Source organism: Venturia canescens, chromosome 9 (genome assembly GCF_019457755.1).
Source record: "Venturia canescens isolate UGA chromosome 9, ASM1945775v1, whole genome shotgun sequence".
Taxonomy (NCBI): domain Eukaryota; kingdom Metazoa; phylum Arthropoda; class Insecta; order Hymenoptera; family Ichneumonidae; genus Venturia; species Venturia canescens.
The window spans coordinates 15,131,100-15,149,262 of record NC_057429.1 but is presented as its reverse complement, the minus strand read 5'-3'; the positions used below and the strand labels follow the sequence as shown (position 1 = coordinate 15,149,262).

At 43.1% G+C, this 18,163-nt stretch overlaps 1 protein-coding gene across 5 annotated transcripts in view; it reads left to right on the top strand.

Moving 5' to 3' along the window:
• Positions 1-18,163, top strand: part of Lrch (Leucine-rich-repeats and calponin homology domain protein) — a 41,275-nt gene that overhangs the window by 10,899 nt on the left and 12,213 nt on the right. For all 5 annotated transcript variants that reach the window (XM_043427978.1, XM_043427982.1, XM_043427981.1 and 2 more), the window contains exons 2-6: positions 15,495-15,639; positions 15,814-16,046; positions 16,150-16,286; positions 16,521-16,736; positions 17,342-17,503. In XM_043427978.1, the coding sequence (XP_043283913.1) occupies positions 15,495-15,639; positions 15,814-16,046; positions 16,150-16,286; positions 16,521-16,736; positions 17,342-17,503 (893 nt within the window). The remainder of the gene's footprint in view (positions 1-15,494; positions 15,640-15,813; positions 16,047-16,149; positions 16,287-16,520; positions 16,737-17,341; positions 17,504-18,163) is intronic.

Sequence of the window (18,163 nt, the reverse complement as noted above, 5' to 3'; positions counted from 1 at the left end):
TCTGTTCTTGACACTTTCGAGGAAAAATTTGGCCACGAATTTCCTCGAGTAATCGTTCTTCTCTGACGACGAAAATTGTCATCGCAAGGAGCTCGTTTTTCTGATTAAAAGTAAAAAGTTCAAAAAACAAAGCGAGATTGCATTGGAATTTCCCGATGTTAGGAAAACGGTAAAAAAACTTTTTCGATCGTTTTCGTTTTCGCACTCTGCCTGGTTCGCTTTCCAATTTTCAATCGTTGATTTTTTTTTTATTGGTGGTTGTTGTTTCATCGAGACAAAAATCCGGGATTGAGTTGTGATACGATCTGGGTAATTTTAATCAACGATTCCCAACCTCTTCTCATCGTCGTGCAGTTATCAGAGCGAAGTGATGAAAGGTTGCCATGTTCGTATAAATAGAATGAAAGAGGCCCATTCATTGGCCAAAGTTTTCATACACGTTTCTGTACATCGATCGTATTCAAAACAGTTATGAACGAAACGGACTCTCAAAATTTCTGGGTCGTCCACCGACAGGAATAAAAAAAGCGACTACGTTCGGAACATCGGAAAAGTGTTGATTTCTCAAATTCACGAACGTCAATAATTTTCTCAATTTTTTCCACCACCAGCAAGAAAAAACTGATTGAACTCATGGGCATCCGCGGAGGAAGAAACTCTTGTATTCACGCTTTATAAACACGCGTTAAGGAGGCGTGATCCGAGAGCTCGAGTATCTCTCGCACACTCTTGAAACGATGATCAACCAAAATATTGAATTTTACGCCTTCGTCCTTTTACCTCTCTCAACAAACATCCTTCTCATCCATCGACCACTTTGAAAATCCGAATGAGAAGCTCGCTTCTTAGCCTGACTCGTGCAAATGTCAAAAACCATCCCATTTTTCACTCGAGCATGAAACTGTCTTTTTTCTTTTACAACGAAAGAGCGACGGAGCGACATTCGGTCGACGTTCGACAACGAAATTTTTATAAAAACAAACAGAAGCTTCGAGGATGTGAGAAAAAGTTTTTCACTGAAAACAATTGGGTCGTTTCCGAGCCCGTTGAAGGCAAATTGCTCAATTATCCTGTCCATTCTCCACGGCTACCTGTCACGATATCGCAAAAGCCTCTTAAGAGCGTAGTTTCATTCCTTATGGAAATTAGCGACTATATCTATGATTCAGAAAGCAACTGGCTCGTTTTGTTTCCAAGTTATAATTAGCCATCTTCATGCTTAGACTGTATAAAGCGGAGTGTATCCGGCAACTCCCTCGATAGGCTCATCCCATCGAATATATGCCACACGAGCTAAATGAACTGTGTACCAGTCCGCTGAACCTTAATAAATCTATAGAGAGCGAAAAGAGCAACAAAGTTTGGGTCGATTAAGTGCAGCGAACTTTGAACTCGGCGAGATGAAATTTCGTCGATTGTTGTTGAATGAATTCCTGGCTTTTCGAACCTTTTCATATCCGTCCGATCAGCCAACTCTTATTCTAAAAAATGATTGATTTATTCAGTGAAATTTTGATTGTTCAATGATTCTTTCGACGAATTACGTTTTTCGTTGACGAGGTTCCTTCTTTTCAACTAAATTGACGCGTACTATGATTTTCCTCGTAATAACAGAACAATCACGAGGACACGTCATCCAAGGAATCTGGTGACGTGACTTGGGACGTCGAACGAGAAATTTTTATCACGGTTAATCGTTGTGCCTCATTGTCAAAGCGCGAGAGCTTCAGCCTATCGTACTTGAGGGAATGTTTCTCTAATTAATCCTCACGGACGATCTTGGGTTGCAGTGCGCCTCGCGAGAGCGAGAGAGAGAGAGAGCATCGTAGCTTAAGATTGATGCGTAGGAGTTTGTTTGATCGCGGTGCGAGGGGCGAAGATGAGTTTAGCACGCGCCTTTTTTTGTCTTTCTCTGTCTCGGGCTTTTTCTCTTTCGCTTGTGGCCACGTGCTCCAGTGTCGAATTCCCATGTTGTTTTTCTTGAAAGGTGACACGCGTTTATTCAAAAGATTTCGTTGTTACAGTCGCTTGCTTTTTGAATTGATGCGAAAATGATTATACGAATTCTCACAGTTGATGATTTCAACTGCTTTCTTGAAGATGAGTAATCGATGGAGAGATGAAAATATTATTTTCGTGTTAACAGAATCTGAAAAGACATTCGCGGAGTCGTTTCTCGTGCTGCTCGGAGTATGAAGTAGAGTTTTTGTCTGCGCCCTCTGCCGGTTGAAACGGGCATTGACCCAGCGAAAACGCACGAGCGCGCGAGGCGCTTCTCCTCATCAGAGTCGTTGCTGTCGCGTCGTTTCTCTGCTCTCCGTCTTCTTCTCTTTCTCCGCTCTTTCATTAGCGCGTGCTCGCACACTCCTCCAGTATTTTTCGCTCCAGGGGTCTCCGAAAAGCATTTGTTTTATTTTCCATTTTTCTCTCTCTGCTTTGCGCTCATGACACGTTCCTCGAACGCGAACTAGACACGAATACGCTCGGACTTTCATTTTTCGTTCTCTTTGTCAAGCGTCGTCCGGACCGTGAGAGCTTCTGTTCGGATTTCACGGTTTTATTAGCCCTTTCGCTGCATTTTCCAAAGGCTCTCGGTCGCGCCTCGTCCCCGTTCCAACTTTCTCCATCATATTTTTTCGCTTTTTCTTCCCCTCGAGCTACAATTTTGTATAAATGATTAGCAAACGTTTTTTCTCGTCCCCTTTGAACGTCTTTCGTCACAGAATTTCGCTGTAAACATTCTGCTTACCGAACACGAAAAAACGTCTACGGGGGACGCCCTATTTTGTGACAACAAGAGACAAAATTTCATTTCGTTCCTCCAGGCTATGAGTGCGTCCATTTTTTTCTATTTTCATTTTAATTATCTTTGTCTCCAAGTTTCATTTCTCCAAGTCTAGTCTCAACGAGTGTGGTGCATTTTACTTTGATTCTTTTAATGGATTCGTGGTCGTGTACTCCGGCACCTGCATCATTGGACTTGCAGCCGCAGACCGAGCTGTCTGTCGCTGCTCCTGCCACGTAAAAAAATCCCCGCACTTCGCACACACACGCACGTAATAAATAAAGGAAGTAAATATTACGTACACGTGGCATGGGCTAGTGTGCGAAAGATCAAAGCTACTTTTTGTGCCCTCGACCGCGAAAGCCTGTTTCAAGCGTTGCAACAGGACTGAATGCTCTTAATACAATATTTCAAAGTGCAGATTATCCTTCGCTCGGAAAATGGAGACTTTCCCGCATTTTAATCGATCGACTTTCTATACTTAAATCTTTTTCATTTTTTATCTATTCCAACGTTTTTCTTCGTCTTTTCGTATCTTCGAAGTGTTCACTCTTTCAGGATTTTTATTACCGGCGTGTCGCGTGAAAATTTGTCCAATTTTAGACTAGAAACGCCTCTTCGTCAGTCACTTTAGTGTCGTTCAATTCCAACGGGCAATTCAACTCCGATGATTCTACAACGAAAAACAAAATGGGCCAATACTCGTGGGAGTATTTCGCACACTTAGCATTTCCTCTTTAATTTCCAAGACGTAATTGTTACTTACAACGTAACGATCATGTCATGTTCCACGCACCCTTTCACGTCCCACTTCCCCCCCCCCCCCCCCCCCCCCCTCCCTCTTCCTTTCTCTCTCGTCTATGCGAAACAACGAGACCGGACGACACGGTGAAGTCAGAATCGAGACTCCGCTCGGGATAACAATTAGTAGGTCGCCATGTTATTAAGCCTAACGAAACCTTTTTTCATTCCGTGCGGACCTCGCCGGGTTTGACACACACTCGATCAATTAGCAAATCATCTTCTCTTCCGTCCACTCATTTTTCATGATATCGTTAGTTACACGATTATTTAGCATTTTCTCGTTTTTTTTTTTTTTTTTTTTTTACTACAACGAGCGGAGACAAACTATTTTTTCTTCGTCATCAACGCAAATGAAATTATTTTTTTTCGATATTCCACGAAATTTAATTTTTTTACGACACTTTAACAAATTCTTTCACCAATATTTTTATTTTTTTCTACGCCACTTTTCTCGCATCTCAGCGTTCCGGCTCCTGTTGCGTGAGACCCCCCACCATTTTTTAACGTACATTAATGCCCTCGCATTTGTACGAGGGCCGGTTTCATCAATTGATTAGCATCATTTTAAACTCTGTCTGTAAAACTGTCTCTCCAAATGATTGATGCGTAAAGTGGTGCGCACCCGTTGCTTCAATTTTTTTTTTTTTTTTTTAATTTGGGAAGTTGACAGTATTTTTAAGGGCTCTTTGTGACGTTTGGTTTTCTTCATGTTGTGATCGGCGGAGTTTTTCGTCACGGGAGATAAATTTTGAAAGATTTTATTGAAAAAAAGAATTTCCAACGATATTTTTTATCATCGCGAAATTCAGTTGAAGGGAGTCGACTCGAATTGCTGCAGATTTTTCCGTGATTGCCATGTTTCGTGAGCCGTCAGTTCCTTTATGTTTTTTTTTTTTTGTAAACCTTTCGGGAAATTAACATTGGAAAGAATACGATTTGCGAATCGAAGTGAGGTGAAAAAGTGAAAAACGCGATTTTTTCAGTGGCTTTCGCTGGAAAATTCGGGTCCGAAGAGAGGGAATCGAGCGAAGCTGAAGAGTGATGGAATTCGGGAAATTCGGGACTCGATTCGCAGGGACGAATTCGTTGCCGTTTTTCCCCTCATGAGAGGGTTTTCACTTTTGTTGTTTCACTGCCGCGACACGGAAGTTTGACTTCGAAAATTTTCCGATGGCGATTCGTGGCTTATGGACGGCGGCTGGGAACAAAGCGCGCTCGTTCGACGAGCAGTCGCAGATGCGAAGAAGCCTTGACACTTAATTATAGAATATTTTCATCAAAGCCACGATTTTTCGAAAATTCTTTCGTTCGGTTCCACGCGCGTGGGAAAAATGGCCGCTGAACGCTCTCTCTACTACTCTTCTGGGAAAAATACAACCAATTAATAAAAGTAGTGCAGCCTCGTTGTGCTTCTTCTCTCGGGAAACGTCGGCTATTCGTATTCGGGTCAAGGATCCTCGCGATTGACGTTTCTGGCTACGAATCTGTGCACGGTAGGTGCACGCGGCGGTGAAAAACTCGCGGAAATTCGCTGCTCTCCTCGAGCACGATGCTGCTCCGCACTTAGCTCGAAAGCGGCACTTTTTAATCCCTCAATTGGATAATCTTGCTTCCCCTCCTTACCCCTCTTCTCATCAGGCAATTTGTCGTCCTACGCCACAAAATACTCCGTGAAAATTGACGAAGCGGGAAAACTCGAGTGCGTGCACGTGTTTCCACGCTCACTTTTTTATTTCGCGTACAAAAACTGCAGATCCGTTCCTTCTTCGTCGTCTCTTCCATTTTCTCGATTCTCTCTCGCCGAATTGTGACGTGGCGTCACCAACAGCTCGACGAAAGCTACGAAAAATCTAAAATCCAAGGAAAATGGTGTCTTTTCACACTGAGAAACGAATTTTGATAATTTAACGAAATATTCAATTTTAAAATTTCAATATTTATTTCCAATTCAAATGAAAATTTGTTGTGGACATTTAAATTTTTTATCGAAAAACTTTGAGTCTAAAATGTTGGCCTCGAAGCTCCGTCAATTGTTACGCGAATCTCGTGAATCTTTGACGAACTTTACTTTCGGGACACCGTGTATGAGCCGATCACGCTTGTTCTTTGACGTACATTGGCCCGTTCGCAACTCACTCTGGCTTGCAAAATGTCGTTCCCTTTGTCTCGTGAGAGCTGGCAAAATGTGAAGTTCCCCTTTTCTGCTGGCCGCGTCGACTCCTCTTTTACATTCGCGCCTCCCTGCCTGTTCCCAGAGATCTATGGATTTTCCTGGTGCATACGTATGCACGGAGTTTATGCACCGCAGAGACTTTTCCGAGCGCGGAGACCATAAAAACACGTCGCTCAGAAGAAGCATTTGTGATAAAAAAACGAGAGATAAAAAAATATCGAAGGGAAGAAATATTGAGACGAAACCGTGAAACGATCGCGCCGTCGTTTCTTCGTCATATGAGCCTGCAAAACCGTCCGAGTTTCTTGCTGCTTTGACCCTCAAAGAGCCATTTCAACACGCTCAGCTTGAGTATCGACGATATTCAGTACACGTATCGAAAAAAATGATTTCGAACAAAATCCCATTCGGTTGGACGAAATTCCAGGGGACTCCACTTTATCTAAAGTGAAATTAAAAAAAAAATAAGTTTCCCGTACTTTTTGGTACTGCCGAATGGGATTTCGCTTGATGAACAATTTTTCATTCTTCGATGCATCAAACGCATAATAAATAATCGAACGAAAAAGGTTTCAAGTTTTCCGCGTCGTTGGAATCGCGCACAAAATCTCAGTTTTTTTTTTTTTCAAATTTTAATTTTCCTTGAGGTTAAAAAATCTAAAATCTTTCGTTCAATTACTTTTGATACTCTGGAATTCAGAGTGGTTCTCATTACGGCATGAAAAGCAACGGTAACAATGTTTAATTGTATGAGCTCTTCAACGCCATCGAGTCGGAGCTGATGAATAATAAATTCGAACGACGATTTTCATTAATCACAAGGAATAATACATGACGCCATTTCACAGGCGAGTGACGTCGATGAATATGTTTATAAATAAAGTTGGCGACGATCATTATTGCGAAGGGATTGAAGCAGCGGAGTACGTGACTTTTATATTTAATTATAATCGATCGTAGAATCGTCCAAGCTGCGAAGAGCGTGGAGAAAATGATGGATTTCCGGACTTTTTCTTGCTGCCTTTTTTTTTCAAGGTAGTTCATCCACGAAACGATTTTCCTAAAAAAATCTTGAAATTCACACAGAGTTTAAATGGCTAGTCGACTGACACGCGTATCAAATTTCAAAGGGTTCGTCTTATTGGTTACTGAGATAAAAGTGTTTAAATATGATGAAAAATACACGGAGTTTCAACGAAGTGAACGAAAAAAAGATTTGTAATTCACCAATTATTTATTTCACGAATCATCGGTGTAGGTTGAAAAACGACAAATTTCAAATTCCCCAGGAAACAATGTTGAAGATTTACTGGAATTATTTGAGAGTTTTTCTTAAGATCATTTCGTTGGACTCCAACGTTGCAAACTTCAGTGTCATCACGGAGTTATAAGGACACGCGTAAAAAATCGTTTATCTTTCCACATAACGAATTAACACTCCTTACGAAGTTTATGAAAAACGTACACAATAACAACGAAGTATATAACGAAGGTCTGGGAAAAATGTCGAGACCAGTTATTATAAAGATACATTACGTTAAAGATCGAACGAAATTGGTAATGAGCACTCGTCTCATTTGCTTATTTTTCAGTATTTTGTTTCTTCTTGGCTTGGCCCATTCCTGTCACAGCCTTCTGCCTTTTCATTAATACTTCTTTCTTGATCCATTTCCCGTTACGTTCTAATGCGATTTTTTACACAAAAAACTTATTTTTGCCAGGTACGAATGAAACTTCGGGTTCAGTCATGCAGTGATGGATCCCCGTTTAATCAATGGCTTGTAATTTCATTGGCAGAGGATAAGTTGAAAAAATGTATTTACAATTTCGAATGAATAACTCTGAAATCAATTCAGAGTGATAATAAATCAGAGTGATAAATTAGGGAGTAAAAAATCGGTCCAATTTAGACACCCATAAAATACGACTCTTCAGGCATGATTTACCTTGATCGAAGATTCTTGTTCACGTTTCCGTAATAGTGATGATTTTCGATATTAAGTTAGCCCCAGAAGATGAAATTTGTTGATAACAAACGCATGTTTGTTGATTCGTCACTGGGAGCGATGGATCCAACAATGCAGAGTCGAATCCTTCGCGTTCTTGAGTCTCTTGCAACCTTTCGAGCATTCGAGTCGCGTGCGATTCTCTCGCGTCCGGCGCAACCGGCACCGGAAGTCCCGTGGCCCCGAGCGGCTCACACGACGCGAATATCTCCCGCGACTGGTATTGTTTCGTCTCGTGGAACTTTTGTACCGACTTGACCAAAGGCCTTGAAACGCACGACGCGGGAAGGCCACTTTTCTGCATCGAAATCGATCGCGATCGGATCACTATCGAAGAAATCCCTTCGTTCCTTGTTTCCGTGCTTGAAATCATTTTTTTATCAAAGTACAATAACAGCCTCCGGAGCTTTTGTTGCCGCGAAAAACCACAGAAATAATGGAAAGAGCTCGGCTTATAAGCGCTCCGGAAAGCGATCAATCTCCTTTGCCACCTTTTTCAAGCAGGTTTAAGGTTCAAAGTTCACGAGGAGCCACCTTGCACTCTTCGTGCTCAATTTGTCGGACAATGGGGCGAGAGAGACCCGTGCATATATACACTTTCACTGTTCCGCTTCCCCCCTTCAGAATATCTGCAACGGGGCCGTTATCGATCGGGGAGAACAGAACTCGCGAATGTTTCGTGTGGTTCTTTATCGCCAGTGTGCACGTGTGTGCGAGAGGCCTGCCCTTACGCTTTTTCATAGCTTCGATATATATACAAGTGCGCCATATTGCGACTATTTTTATAATGCAGTGGAAGTGAAACGTTGTGGAAAAACTGCGGGCAATAAGAAGAGCGTGCGCCATACGCTCTCCGCTGCATTTTCCCTTTTGCTTCCTATTTTTCTCGTTTTGTCGAGCCTCCTTTTTCACTAGGTCCAAACGGAGGTCGATTTGTCATGCGAGTACGTGAAAATTTTTGAATAAATCATCGAAAAACTTGAGGTTTGGGCATCATTGTAGTTTCAGCCCCAGTTTCACTGGTTCTAACACAAAAGTTTGACCTTAAAAAGGTCACTGGAAGCGCTATTTCGGAGACAGCTCTCTCTCCCCGTTGATATCCTTTAAGCTCGTTTTGTTTGATCCTCTCGCAAATATTTCGCCTCGTTTCCTCGTGTCTCGTACGTCCGAAGAGACACATGCACGGTATGCTAAGTTTTCTTCGTCTGCGTGCGAGTTTGCCGACTGTTCGTACGTGTAATCCGTCTGGCCTCGCCCCAGAGACACACCTAAATACAGAAGAGAATTATGAGCGAAGTCTGCTCGTATTTTATCGAGTGATATCATCATTAAATCCTCGGAGTGAGGCGCTAGAAAATATTAGATTTTCATCATATTTTGCCCTTAATTCAATCCGATAATGAGTCTTTTTAATTCTTTGCTCTGTTGGAGCAAATGTTTTCGATCTTTTTGTCCGTTTTTCGTTCAAAAAAACATGCGATATTTTCTAATGGGAATGATAACTTTCCCACTCGCTGTTGAGGAATCTACAAATTTTATGGTGCAAAGTAAAAACGAAAGAAAAACGTTCAGTCTCCCTTCGAAACCGTTCGGCCCACTCACTTTTTCCATGTTTTCGCAAATCTTCATATTTTTGCTGCCCAGAAAAGCTTCTGCGCCTCGAGTTTATCCGAAATTGTCGTCGACGAAACTCCCTGCTGCTGCTTCCGAGTCGCGCGCGAAAAAGCCTCGATATTCCCAATAATTTGCCCACACAGGACTCTTTGGCGAGTCAAACTCCCCCTTTTCTTCACTCCCCCTCCCTCCGCTGATAACTCATTATTGGAAATAATCCGGCGTCCTTCACCGACGATGACAACGAATTTGGAGCGATCGTCGAGGGATATTACGCTCTCAATTATTAATTCAGCATCCACATATATACAAATCTGAATAGACGCGTGAAAATTCGTTAACTGACCAGAGGGGGAAACTGAGAGACAATTTATATGCATCGTCGTTGGTGTTGCACCCACACCAAGTCGAACACGCGCAGGTGCAGGGGTCCCCGCGGTTCAACCGAGTATCCGAAGCACACCGCACGGATATTTAATATTCCGCCATCGGGGTTATATATACGCTGAATATAAAGTGAGTTCCGAGCTCCTTCGCTCCTGAGATTTCATAACTTCGTGAAATAGAAACGCGCGGGGACGAATGAGACTCTCGAAACTCCCATCCTCGTTTCCGTCGATCCGATCGAACTTTATATCTCGAACGGTCTGTTTCCTGCTTCGTTTTCAAACCGGAAATAATAAAATGCTTTTCGTGCACCAAGCTATTATCCAATTGAAAGGATCTCGGCGCATTCAAACCGATTCCCGAACGATTCAAAAGCATTGGAAGACGAAAAAAATTGAGTGAGGGTCGAAAAAGTTTCAACCGTTCCGAGCTCTTACTTGGGGAACGCGTTCGAATCAACGAATGAGATGAAGAGTTGGAATTCCCGCTTGAATGGGATGAAAAAATCGTCGAAAACGGGCTAAACAGCCAGCAGTTCCTGACTCAACTCTTCGCGAGCGTCAGCCCTCAAATGAACCTTCGAATCAAAGGTGATTGCCGATCGGAGTCCAAACATCATAATTCAGTCGGGAACGTTAAAGCTCTTGGGTGCTGCACGCCCGCGTGAGCTTTGAAGCTCGCTTGGCGAGTTTCCCCGCGAAATTTCGTCAGGTACGTCTCGCAATTTGGCCGTTTCCACGAAACGGCACACCCCTTTTGACACTGGAATCAGGGCTCGTGTCCGACGCCGTGATTGGCGGATTAAGCAAGCGCGGGGGACCAGAAATATTGCGATCGGAGCGTGTCGAGAGCCGCTAAAATTCGAGGAACGATCATTTTTTGTGGGATTCGCTTGGCAGGATCGGAGGAGGATAAAGAAAACGGTGAACTTCGCATCGACGACTTTCCACGCGATCTCAAAGCTGAAATAGCAGCGGCAACTTTTGGAGTCTAGAAAAAAATGCAATTTCTTGAAAAAATATCGAAAACTTTTGTCTCCGCGTGCCGGACTTATTGCGACCAGCATCTCTGTAACCGGTTATTTCGAAATTGAGTTTAAAATCCTGCCGCAGAAGGTGCGAGAGGGATTAGTCGTAAAGCAGCTTCTGGCAATAACGATGCAACGGACTCGAGCACCACACCCATGCGTCGCCCGCGAGAAAAATCTCGATAAAACCAGGAAGAAAAGCTCAGTAGAAACACGTGTAAGAAATTTCATGCTGCGGCGTTGTCGCTCCTCGGACAGCAAGCTCCACCACAAAAATACGGATCGTAAACGTGCTTCGAGACAAAATATCTCGGAGGCGACGTCTCGTCCAGACGAGAGGAGATAACATTCCCTTCGCGAAGAACGAATCCTTTATTGACAAGGAATCGATATTTCACGTCCACTATTTTTCTCATCCCTTATTCTGTCTTCGTATTCATCAAAAATTCTGTGGAAACGGAATTTTGGCAAAATATTCAACCATTTTGTTGCATTTTTAAAGTTTCGTTACTCCAAAATGTTCATGATTTCGAGTGCGTATATGCGTTGAGGTATAAAAAAGTTTTGTTTTAAGATTAAAAGTTCGAAAATTTCGAAAAACTGGCGTTTTCAGTGTTCGAAAGTCGATTAAAGTTTCGTCCTGAAAGTGCTGATAGGATTTTATAAAAATCTCCACAATTTTTGGTCGTTTTTTGCACCTTTCGCAAATGCGTTCCTGCCGCACACTGATTGATCGTAAAATAAAAATGAACGGTTTTCACCCTTTTCACCCTCGTTAATACTTTTTCCAGTGTCACCGTAGCGCCTCGGGGCAAACCTTTTGAAAAATCCCTTTAAAAAGCTCTCGCCAAACAGCGGGACTCGGAGCGTTGAAAACTGTTGAAAACACATGGCCCCATAAATATTTTCGCCCCCGTATACAAGGGTACAATAGAATCTCGTCATATCGATCCGGTGCAGGACCTCGACCTTGCTCCTCGGCGACTATAGGAAAAGCCTCGCGTGTCTGTCCTATGGGACAACGACCCTTCGCCATGCCGGGCGCGCGAGCGTTTCCGAAACGAAATTCTGCGTCAGTTGCGCGGGGAGGTGTCCCCTATTTTTAGAGTGCAATAAATACGGATAATAAAAACGACGTCGCCGGGCGATTCTAATCGCGCGGCGTAAATTGCGAGGGAATTAGAGTAAACATTCGATCGTTTCCTTCCTATTTTGTCCAATCATCGGAGCCATTTCGAATTTCGAAAGTAATTTCATGCTGAAGCCAAATTCGAACCTTTTCATTCGGTTTTCCTCTCGGTAAATGTTCGAGGATCGGCTGAATTTTCGTTGAGAATTAAATCGAGCGTTTCGCCCACCAATTGGACTGTTTTTCTCGAGCGTCCCTTCCGCTCGCTCGAACCGCTGGTCCGAACCGTTCGCGAAGTTTGCCGCGCGCGTCGTGCGCGATAATGACGGAAGCTTCGTTATATTTATAGCCCATATTATGTGCCGCGTCGCTGACAAGGAAAAAGGGGTGTACGAGCCGCGGTGATACCGCGTGCGGCGCGAATTCGCTACACGAAACGCTAAATATTTATTAGTTTCGGCGATGTTTCGCTCGAGTTCGTGGGAGGAGTTAGATCGATGGTGTTTTGCGTGTGAGCCCATTGGTGCTGGGAGGATTTAACGAAATGAGCGTAGGCTATGAAAATTTGAGGGGCGCAAAGATCGCCGGTCTAAGTCACGAAGAAATTCGGGAACGAAGGAAAACCGTTGGTGAGTGAGAACGCCCGTTGCGTGGGAGCAAGTAACTCGCGATGCTTCACATTCGAACGAAATCCATCGACTCTGGTGCACTCGCCGGGTCTCGCAATGTCGCAAACGACTTTTCGAAGGACCAATCTTATTTTTCCGTTCCTTTTTCTAAGTATGCGGCGAGCTTGCCAAAAACCTTTTCCTTGGCACATTTACGCTCGAAATATATCCGATCGTTTACAGGCGAGCATCCCTAGCAGAGCGACTTAGTACGCGACGAGAAAATCGACTTCGGGACAACGCCCTCTCGAGCATTTCGTTATTGAGCTTTGTCGCAGAGCTCGCTGCATTTTCTGTCCGCACGAGAATCGATGCTCTCGCTCGTCGTTACCGTTTTTTTCAAAGGATCCCCCCCCCCCCCCCCCCCCCCCCCGTCAAGGACGAATTTCAGTTTTCGAGAAAACTCTTCTCCCCGTCGATGCTCCTTCATCACGCGAGAACTCAGCTTTTCAAAGAGAATTTCTTTAGCACGCCTATTAATTCTTTCGAAAGGACAATTGCGAACAACGCGTGCTCGGTTAATGGCTTCGCCCGCTCCCAGTTACGAGACCATTTTTCTCTCTTGGCTCTTCTTCCGTCCTCGGCTTTACTGGTTTCTCCGGAATCCCATTCTCCCTCATCGACGTTAAATCTTCCATTGTCGCACATGCTTTCTGACAGCTTGTCGATAAAGCGAAAACACTGAAGCGCAGAGCTCCGAGCAAACGAGTTTTATTACTGGAGTTGAAAATCAAAAAATTCTTCCCGTTATTTCTATCGCAAACACAAACTTGCGAGACCAATGGACGCGGCGAAATCGTCTGAATCATGAAAAACAATGAAAAGTTTCGGTTGAAAAACTACTTTCGAAGGTTCAAATGATTCCGGAGATCCCACCACACGAAACGAATGCCAAATCTTCGGCTCGAATGGCTCGGGAGCCATTTTGAAAGCTGAGAAAGTTTCGTGACGATACAACGCAGTTTCCGCATGCCGCGGGCTTCCGGGAGGCTCTCACTTTCGATCTTAGCCAGCAGACGCACTCCTTCCGTCTCTCCCGCGGCGGTTGCAGCCGTCGCGCAACCCTTTTTTGTCCCAAGGAGGGAGGCCCTTCGCTCGTATCAGTTTGCCCGCGAGGGATATCTCGATAATTCGCCAAATTTCCGATATTTCACTTTGTCAAGTTCGCGTGTTCCTTTCGCTTCTGCAGGGAGATCGTACCGCCGCGCGCGATCCGTCGAAAAAGTTGTGCCTGACACCGGCGCGGATAACTATCGCGTTTCCAACCCTAAACGATCGATTCACCGCGAGACACAATTGAACTCGTGCGACAATAGACGTAATTGGAGATGAAAGGGAGCAAAAAGTCGAGGATGGAGACACGCACGATGGAAAGTCGAGTGTCAATATTTGCCGGTGAATATTTGAGGACGACTTTCTCCCCATTTTTTGTCGAATTCACGATTTTTTAAGTTTTATTCGCGAGAGCAAAATGGACGGTTTTCGTCCTTAAATTGTCCATTTTTTCTCTACTCATTTATTTGTTGAGGAATCGAGTCCACGCAGCTACTCGCTTCGAGCTGCTTCCCCATTTTTTTATTCGCGTCTTTTCGTCGACATTCTCACGACTCGTGAGCCTTGATTCCCTCCGAGATTAGTCAGTGCTCGTTATTCAACCAAACTGTACGAAGTATGAAGAACGAAATGCGAAACACGACGATTGGAATTTGTGGCACTTACGAAATCGGCTGAAGGGAGCCACGAACAGAGACGCATTATTGATCAGCGAGGGTTGAAGTAGAAAGCTCTCGCGTCTGTTGGCGAATGGTTGCCACCGCTGCTGCAGCTGAACTCCTGCCAACAGACGAACACCCTTCTTACATCGCGGTTCATGTGTATTTACGCCACGAGGATAAAGCTCATTTTCTTTTTCGTTCAATTCAATGCGACCATTCGTTCAAAATATCTGAATATGAAAACATCGTTGAAGGCTCCGGCTGGTTTAGGGGAGTCCAGGAATTGTTAAGCTACTGAAACACACGATCCTCTGTGGTCGAGAATCCTCTGAATGTAAATTGAGAAAAAAATTGTGAGACGCTTCGGCAAAATGAAAAATTCTTCAGTTTATCGAGTGGGCAAAGAAAATTGAGAATTCAATGAAATAAAAAGGAGAACACGATTGCAGAAAGTATTTTTAATCAAATTTTTGTTTGCCTCCGTTGAGGATCATTTAAACGAACAATTTTTAGATGACGCAGCAATGAAAAAAAACTTGTTAGTTTACCGATAACGTCACTTTTGCACGGTGTGTACGAGGGAAAAAGTGTGCCGGAGACGCCGGTGTATGGAATCGAGTGTCTTGCACGCACGTGGCAGTCCCTCGCGCCCCCTTCCATTCACAACGAACCCCCGTACGATGTGCCTTCAACCCCCGAGTTCCAACCCCATGTAGCGTAACGCACCGGCACCCGCTTCAGCTGTTGCTATGGGAAACATGGCGAGCAACTTCGTTCCTTTTCCCCCTTAAGCACCGATTCGGAGGCTTCGACTTCGATGTGTGGGAAGATACTTGTAAGCTTCAACTTCTCGGGTGTCGCTTTCGTCCATTGCTTCATGAGTTTTCGTTTCGCAAATTCGTCTTTTTTAATTAACTATTTTCCTGACCAATAAAAAACAATTTTTCACAAATTTTGTTGACGCAGGCGTATCGCAAAAAGTTCAATGAATTATTCCCAATTTTTAGGAATAAAATCAGACCAAAAGGCTGATGCTGACAAACCGGTGGACCGCGTTTCGGGTCAAATTGACCAGGCGTGGCAACGCGATGTTTTTCGATTATTCTAATGATCCTCAGTAATGATTTACAGAAATGAATGCCTTGAAAACGTTTTATTAATGATTTTCTTTTTCGTTCTGTTCTAGATCTTTCGAAAAATCGTTTTGGTGAATTGCCCGAAGAAGTTACGGAATTTCCGTTTTTGGAAAAGCTGCATCTTTATCACAATGCCATAAGAGTTATACCAGAGACTGTGGTAATGTTGCAGTCTCTGACTTACCTCGATCTCAGGTAAACACATTTGAATTGATGGTTCATGAAGAACATGAAAAAAAGAAATTTCGGTTCTGTTTCGTTTTATTATTTTTAAATTGTTCGTATTCGATGAATTTCGAAGTCTGAAATAAAGAAATTTTTTTGAGGATTTTCGAGAGGATTCATCATTTTTTCGTTCTTGCTCCGCAGTCGTAACCAGTTGACGGTTTTACCTCGTGAAGTATGCAGGCTGCCATTGCAAACGTTGCTCGTAGCGCACAACAGGCTCGCCTCGTTGCCCGAGGAGCTCGGGAGAATGTCATCTCTCGCTGAACTCGATGCTGGCTGCAACGAGATAGTCAGTCTGCCACCGAGGATAGGGGACTTACCACGACTAAGGTGCCTCGACCTCAGGAGCAATTTTCTGGTCCATTTGCCCATTGGTACGTCGATCGGCGTCTCAAATGTTGGAGAACGAAACATCATTTTTCGTCAAAAAATCTGTTGATCTTTTAAAAAATTGATTTTTATTTGTTATTTTTGCAGAACTGACGTACCTGAGACTCGTTAAATTGGACATCAGTAGCAATCGGATTTCCGTGCTACCGAACGAATTAAGGAAAATGAAGAGCCTCGTGGAATTGAGGCTCTCTGATAATCCCTTGACTTCGCCACCTGCTTCGGTAAAGAAAACACAAAATTGGTCTGACTATTGGAGTCAAAAATGTGTGTAAAATAGCAAAAAAAAAAAAAACATTGTTTTTGGTAATTTTTTCGTGAAACCAGATTTTCCATAGTGTTTGTATCCATCGAATAATCAAATTAATTAGTTTATTTCATTGTATCCCATAATTACATGAATTCCATTGAAATTAATGGAGTTTTAATGGTTAATTATTGTTATTTTTTTTTCCTAGTTGTGCATTCGCGGGCGAACACACATCTTCAAATATTTGGAGCGACAGGCGGCGAAACACGAAAGGGCAAGGGGGGGTCGGGTCAGACGAGGTCCTCTCGAAGCTCGTGGTCACGCGACCCTGGACACGAGGTCACACAGGCGTCACAACGTCGACAGTGGTTACAGCACCAGCGACGGCGTCGACAAACGTTGGTCCCAAGAAATACACAGCGCGGTTAGTGCGATCGTATTAATTATATCAATTGTCATCATTTACTATCGAATCGTTGTGCCTTCGATAGCTTTTCTCACATTTTCATGAATGATCCCACGAAGCTAAACGTTTTTTACGTTACGATCATTCGTAACTGACGACTCAGGGACGAATTGCGAGCCGAGAAATATCGAACGCGAACATTTTTTTCTATAAGACTATACATTTCTGATAAATTCAATATTTTCATACTCGGCATCATTGAAAATATTGAGCCTGAAGCATCGCGAATGTTTATAAAAATACTTATTCAATATTTTTATGGCCATTCAACATTTTCCTGTGAAACTGCAGCATTTATCGACATTTTTTGAGCTTCTTGATGCTTCTCAATCCCGCCAATTTCGCTTGTCATTCGAGTTTTATTTATTTTTATTATTACACCCGATGAATCTTCTATTTAGTTCATCCCTTCCATGGCCCTCGTGTTTAACGATTGTGCTTCGTAGATTATGCGAAACATGTACAATAAAATTGAAATCCGTCGTACAAACATTGTTATTCTCACCATTCTCGACTGACCTATCCTCGTTTCTTCCTATGAAAAAAAAAAAATGCGGATACAGGTACACGATAACGAAGGGCGAACTGCTTGGCGCCAAGAATGCTCGCCATTGTCGATTACTCTTCCCGTCGAAGCCAGTGTCAATGGTTCTTGTAGCGGAACGTCCACGCCCAGTACCATTTCACCAGGAGAACATACCTCCCTCGAGGACGAACTCGGAAAGGTCAGTTGTATTTAATCAAATCGAAAATATTGAAACTTTTTTAGAAAAAAAAAAGAAAAAAACAAAACAAAACCTCTTTTTCGGAAAATGACGAGTTTCATGGAATTTCGTGAGAAAACTTTGATTCTTGACAAGAAAAAAACGAGAAAAAAAAACTACGAAAATTCTGTTTATTAATTTTGCTTAAAAAAGTGAGTTTTCGTTGTCAAAATGATGAAAAAAATAGAATTGTTGTTTCCATTTGAAAAAAATAAAACTGGGAAAAATGTGTCTTGGATTTTCAGTTTGTTCAGTTAAAATATCGAAGATTTTTTGTAGAGAAATTGAATAAAATATCGTGGAAACATAGCAGTGTTTACGAAGGGAACGAAAACAAATGAATGAAACTCTCGAACGAGAGTCGCGGACGTGTGCAAGCATTATCTAAAGTTAGCAAATCGAGTTAAACGTTGACTCGCGATAACGAAGCCCGAAGCGTGTTCTGATGACCAATAGTTCGTAACTGCTCCTGCCATCGCTGGCTAACGTTCAAACTTCGTCGACCCTGACCCATTAAACAATGCGACTGTATCGTCGGTGAATACAGTCGATTGTTTTTTTACCATTGCTTCTTTCTGTTCTATTCACTACGAGAAATATTTTTTATTCATTCGACATGAG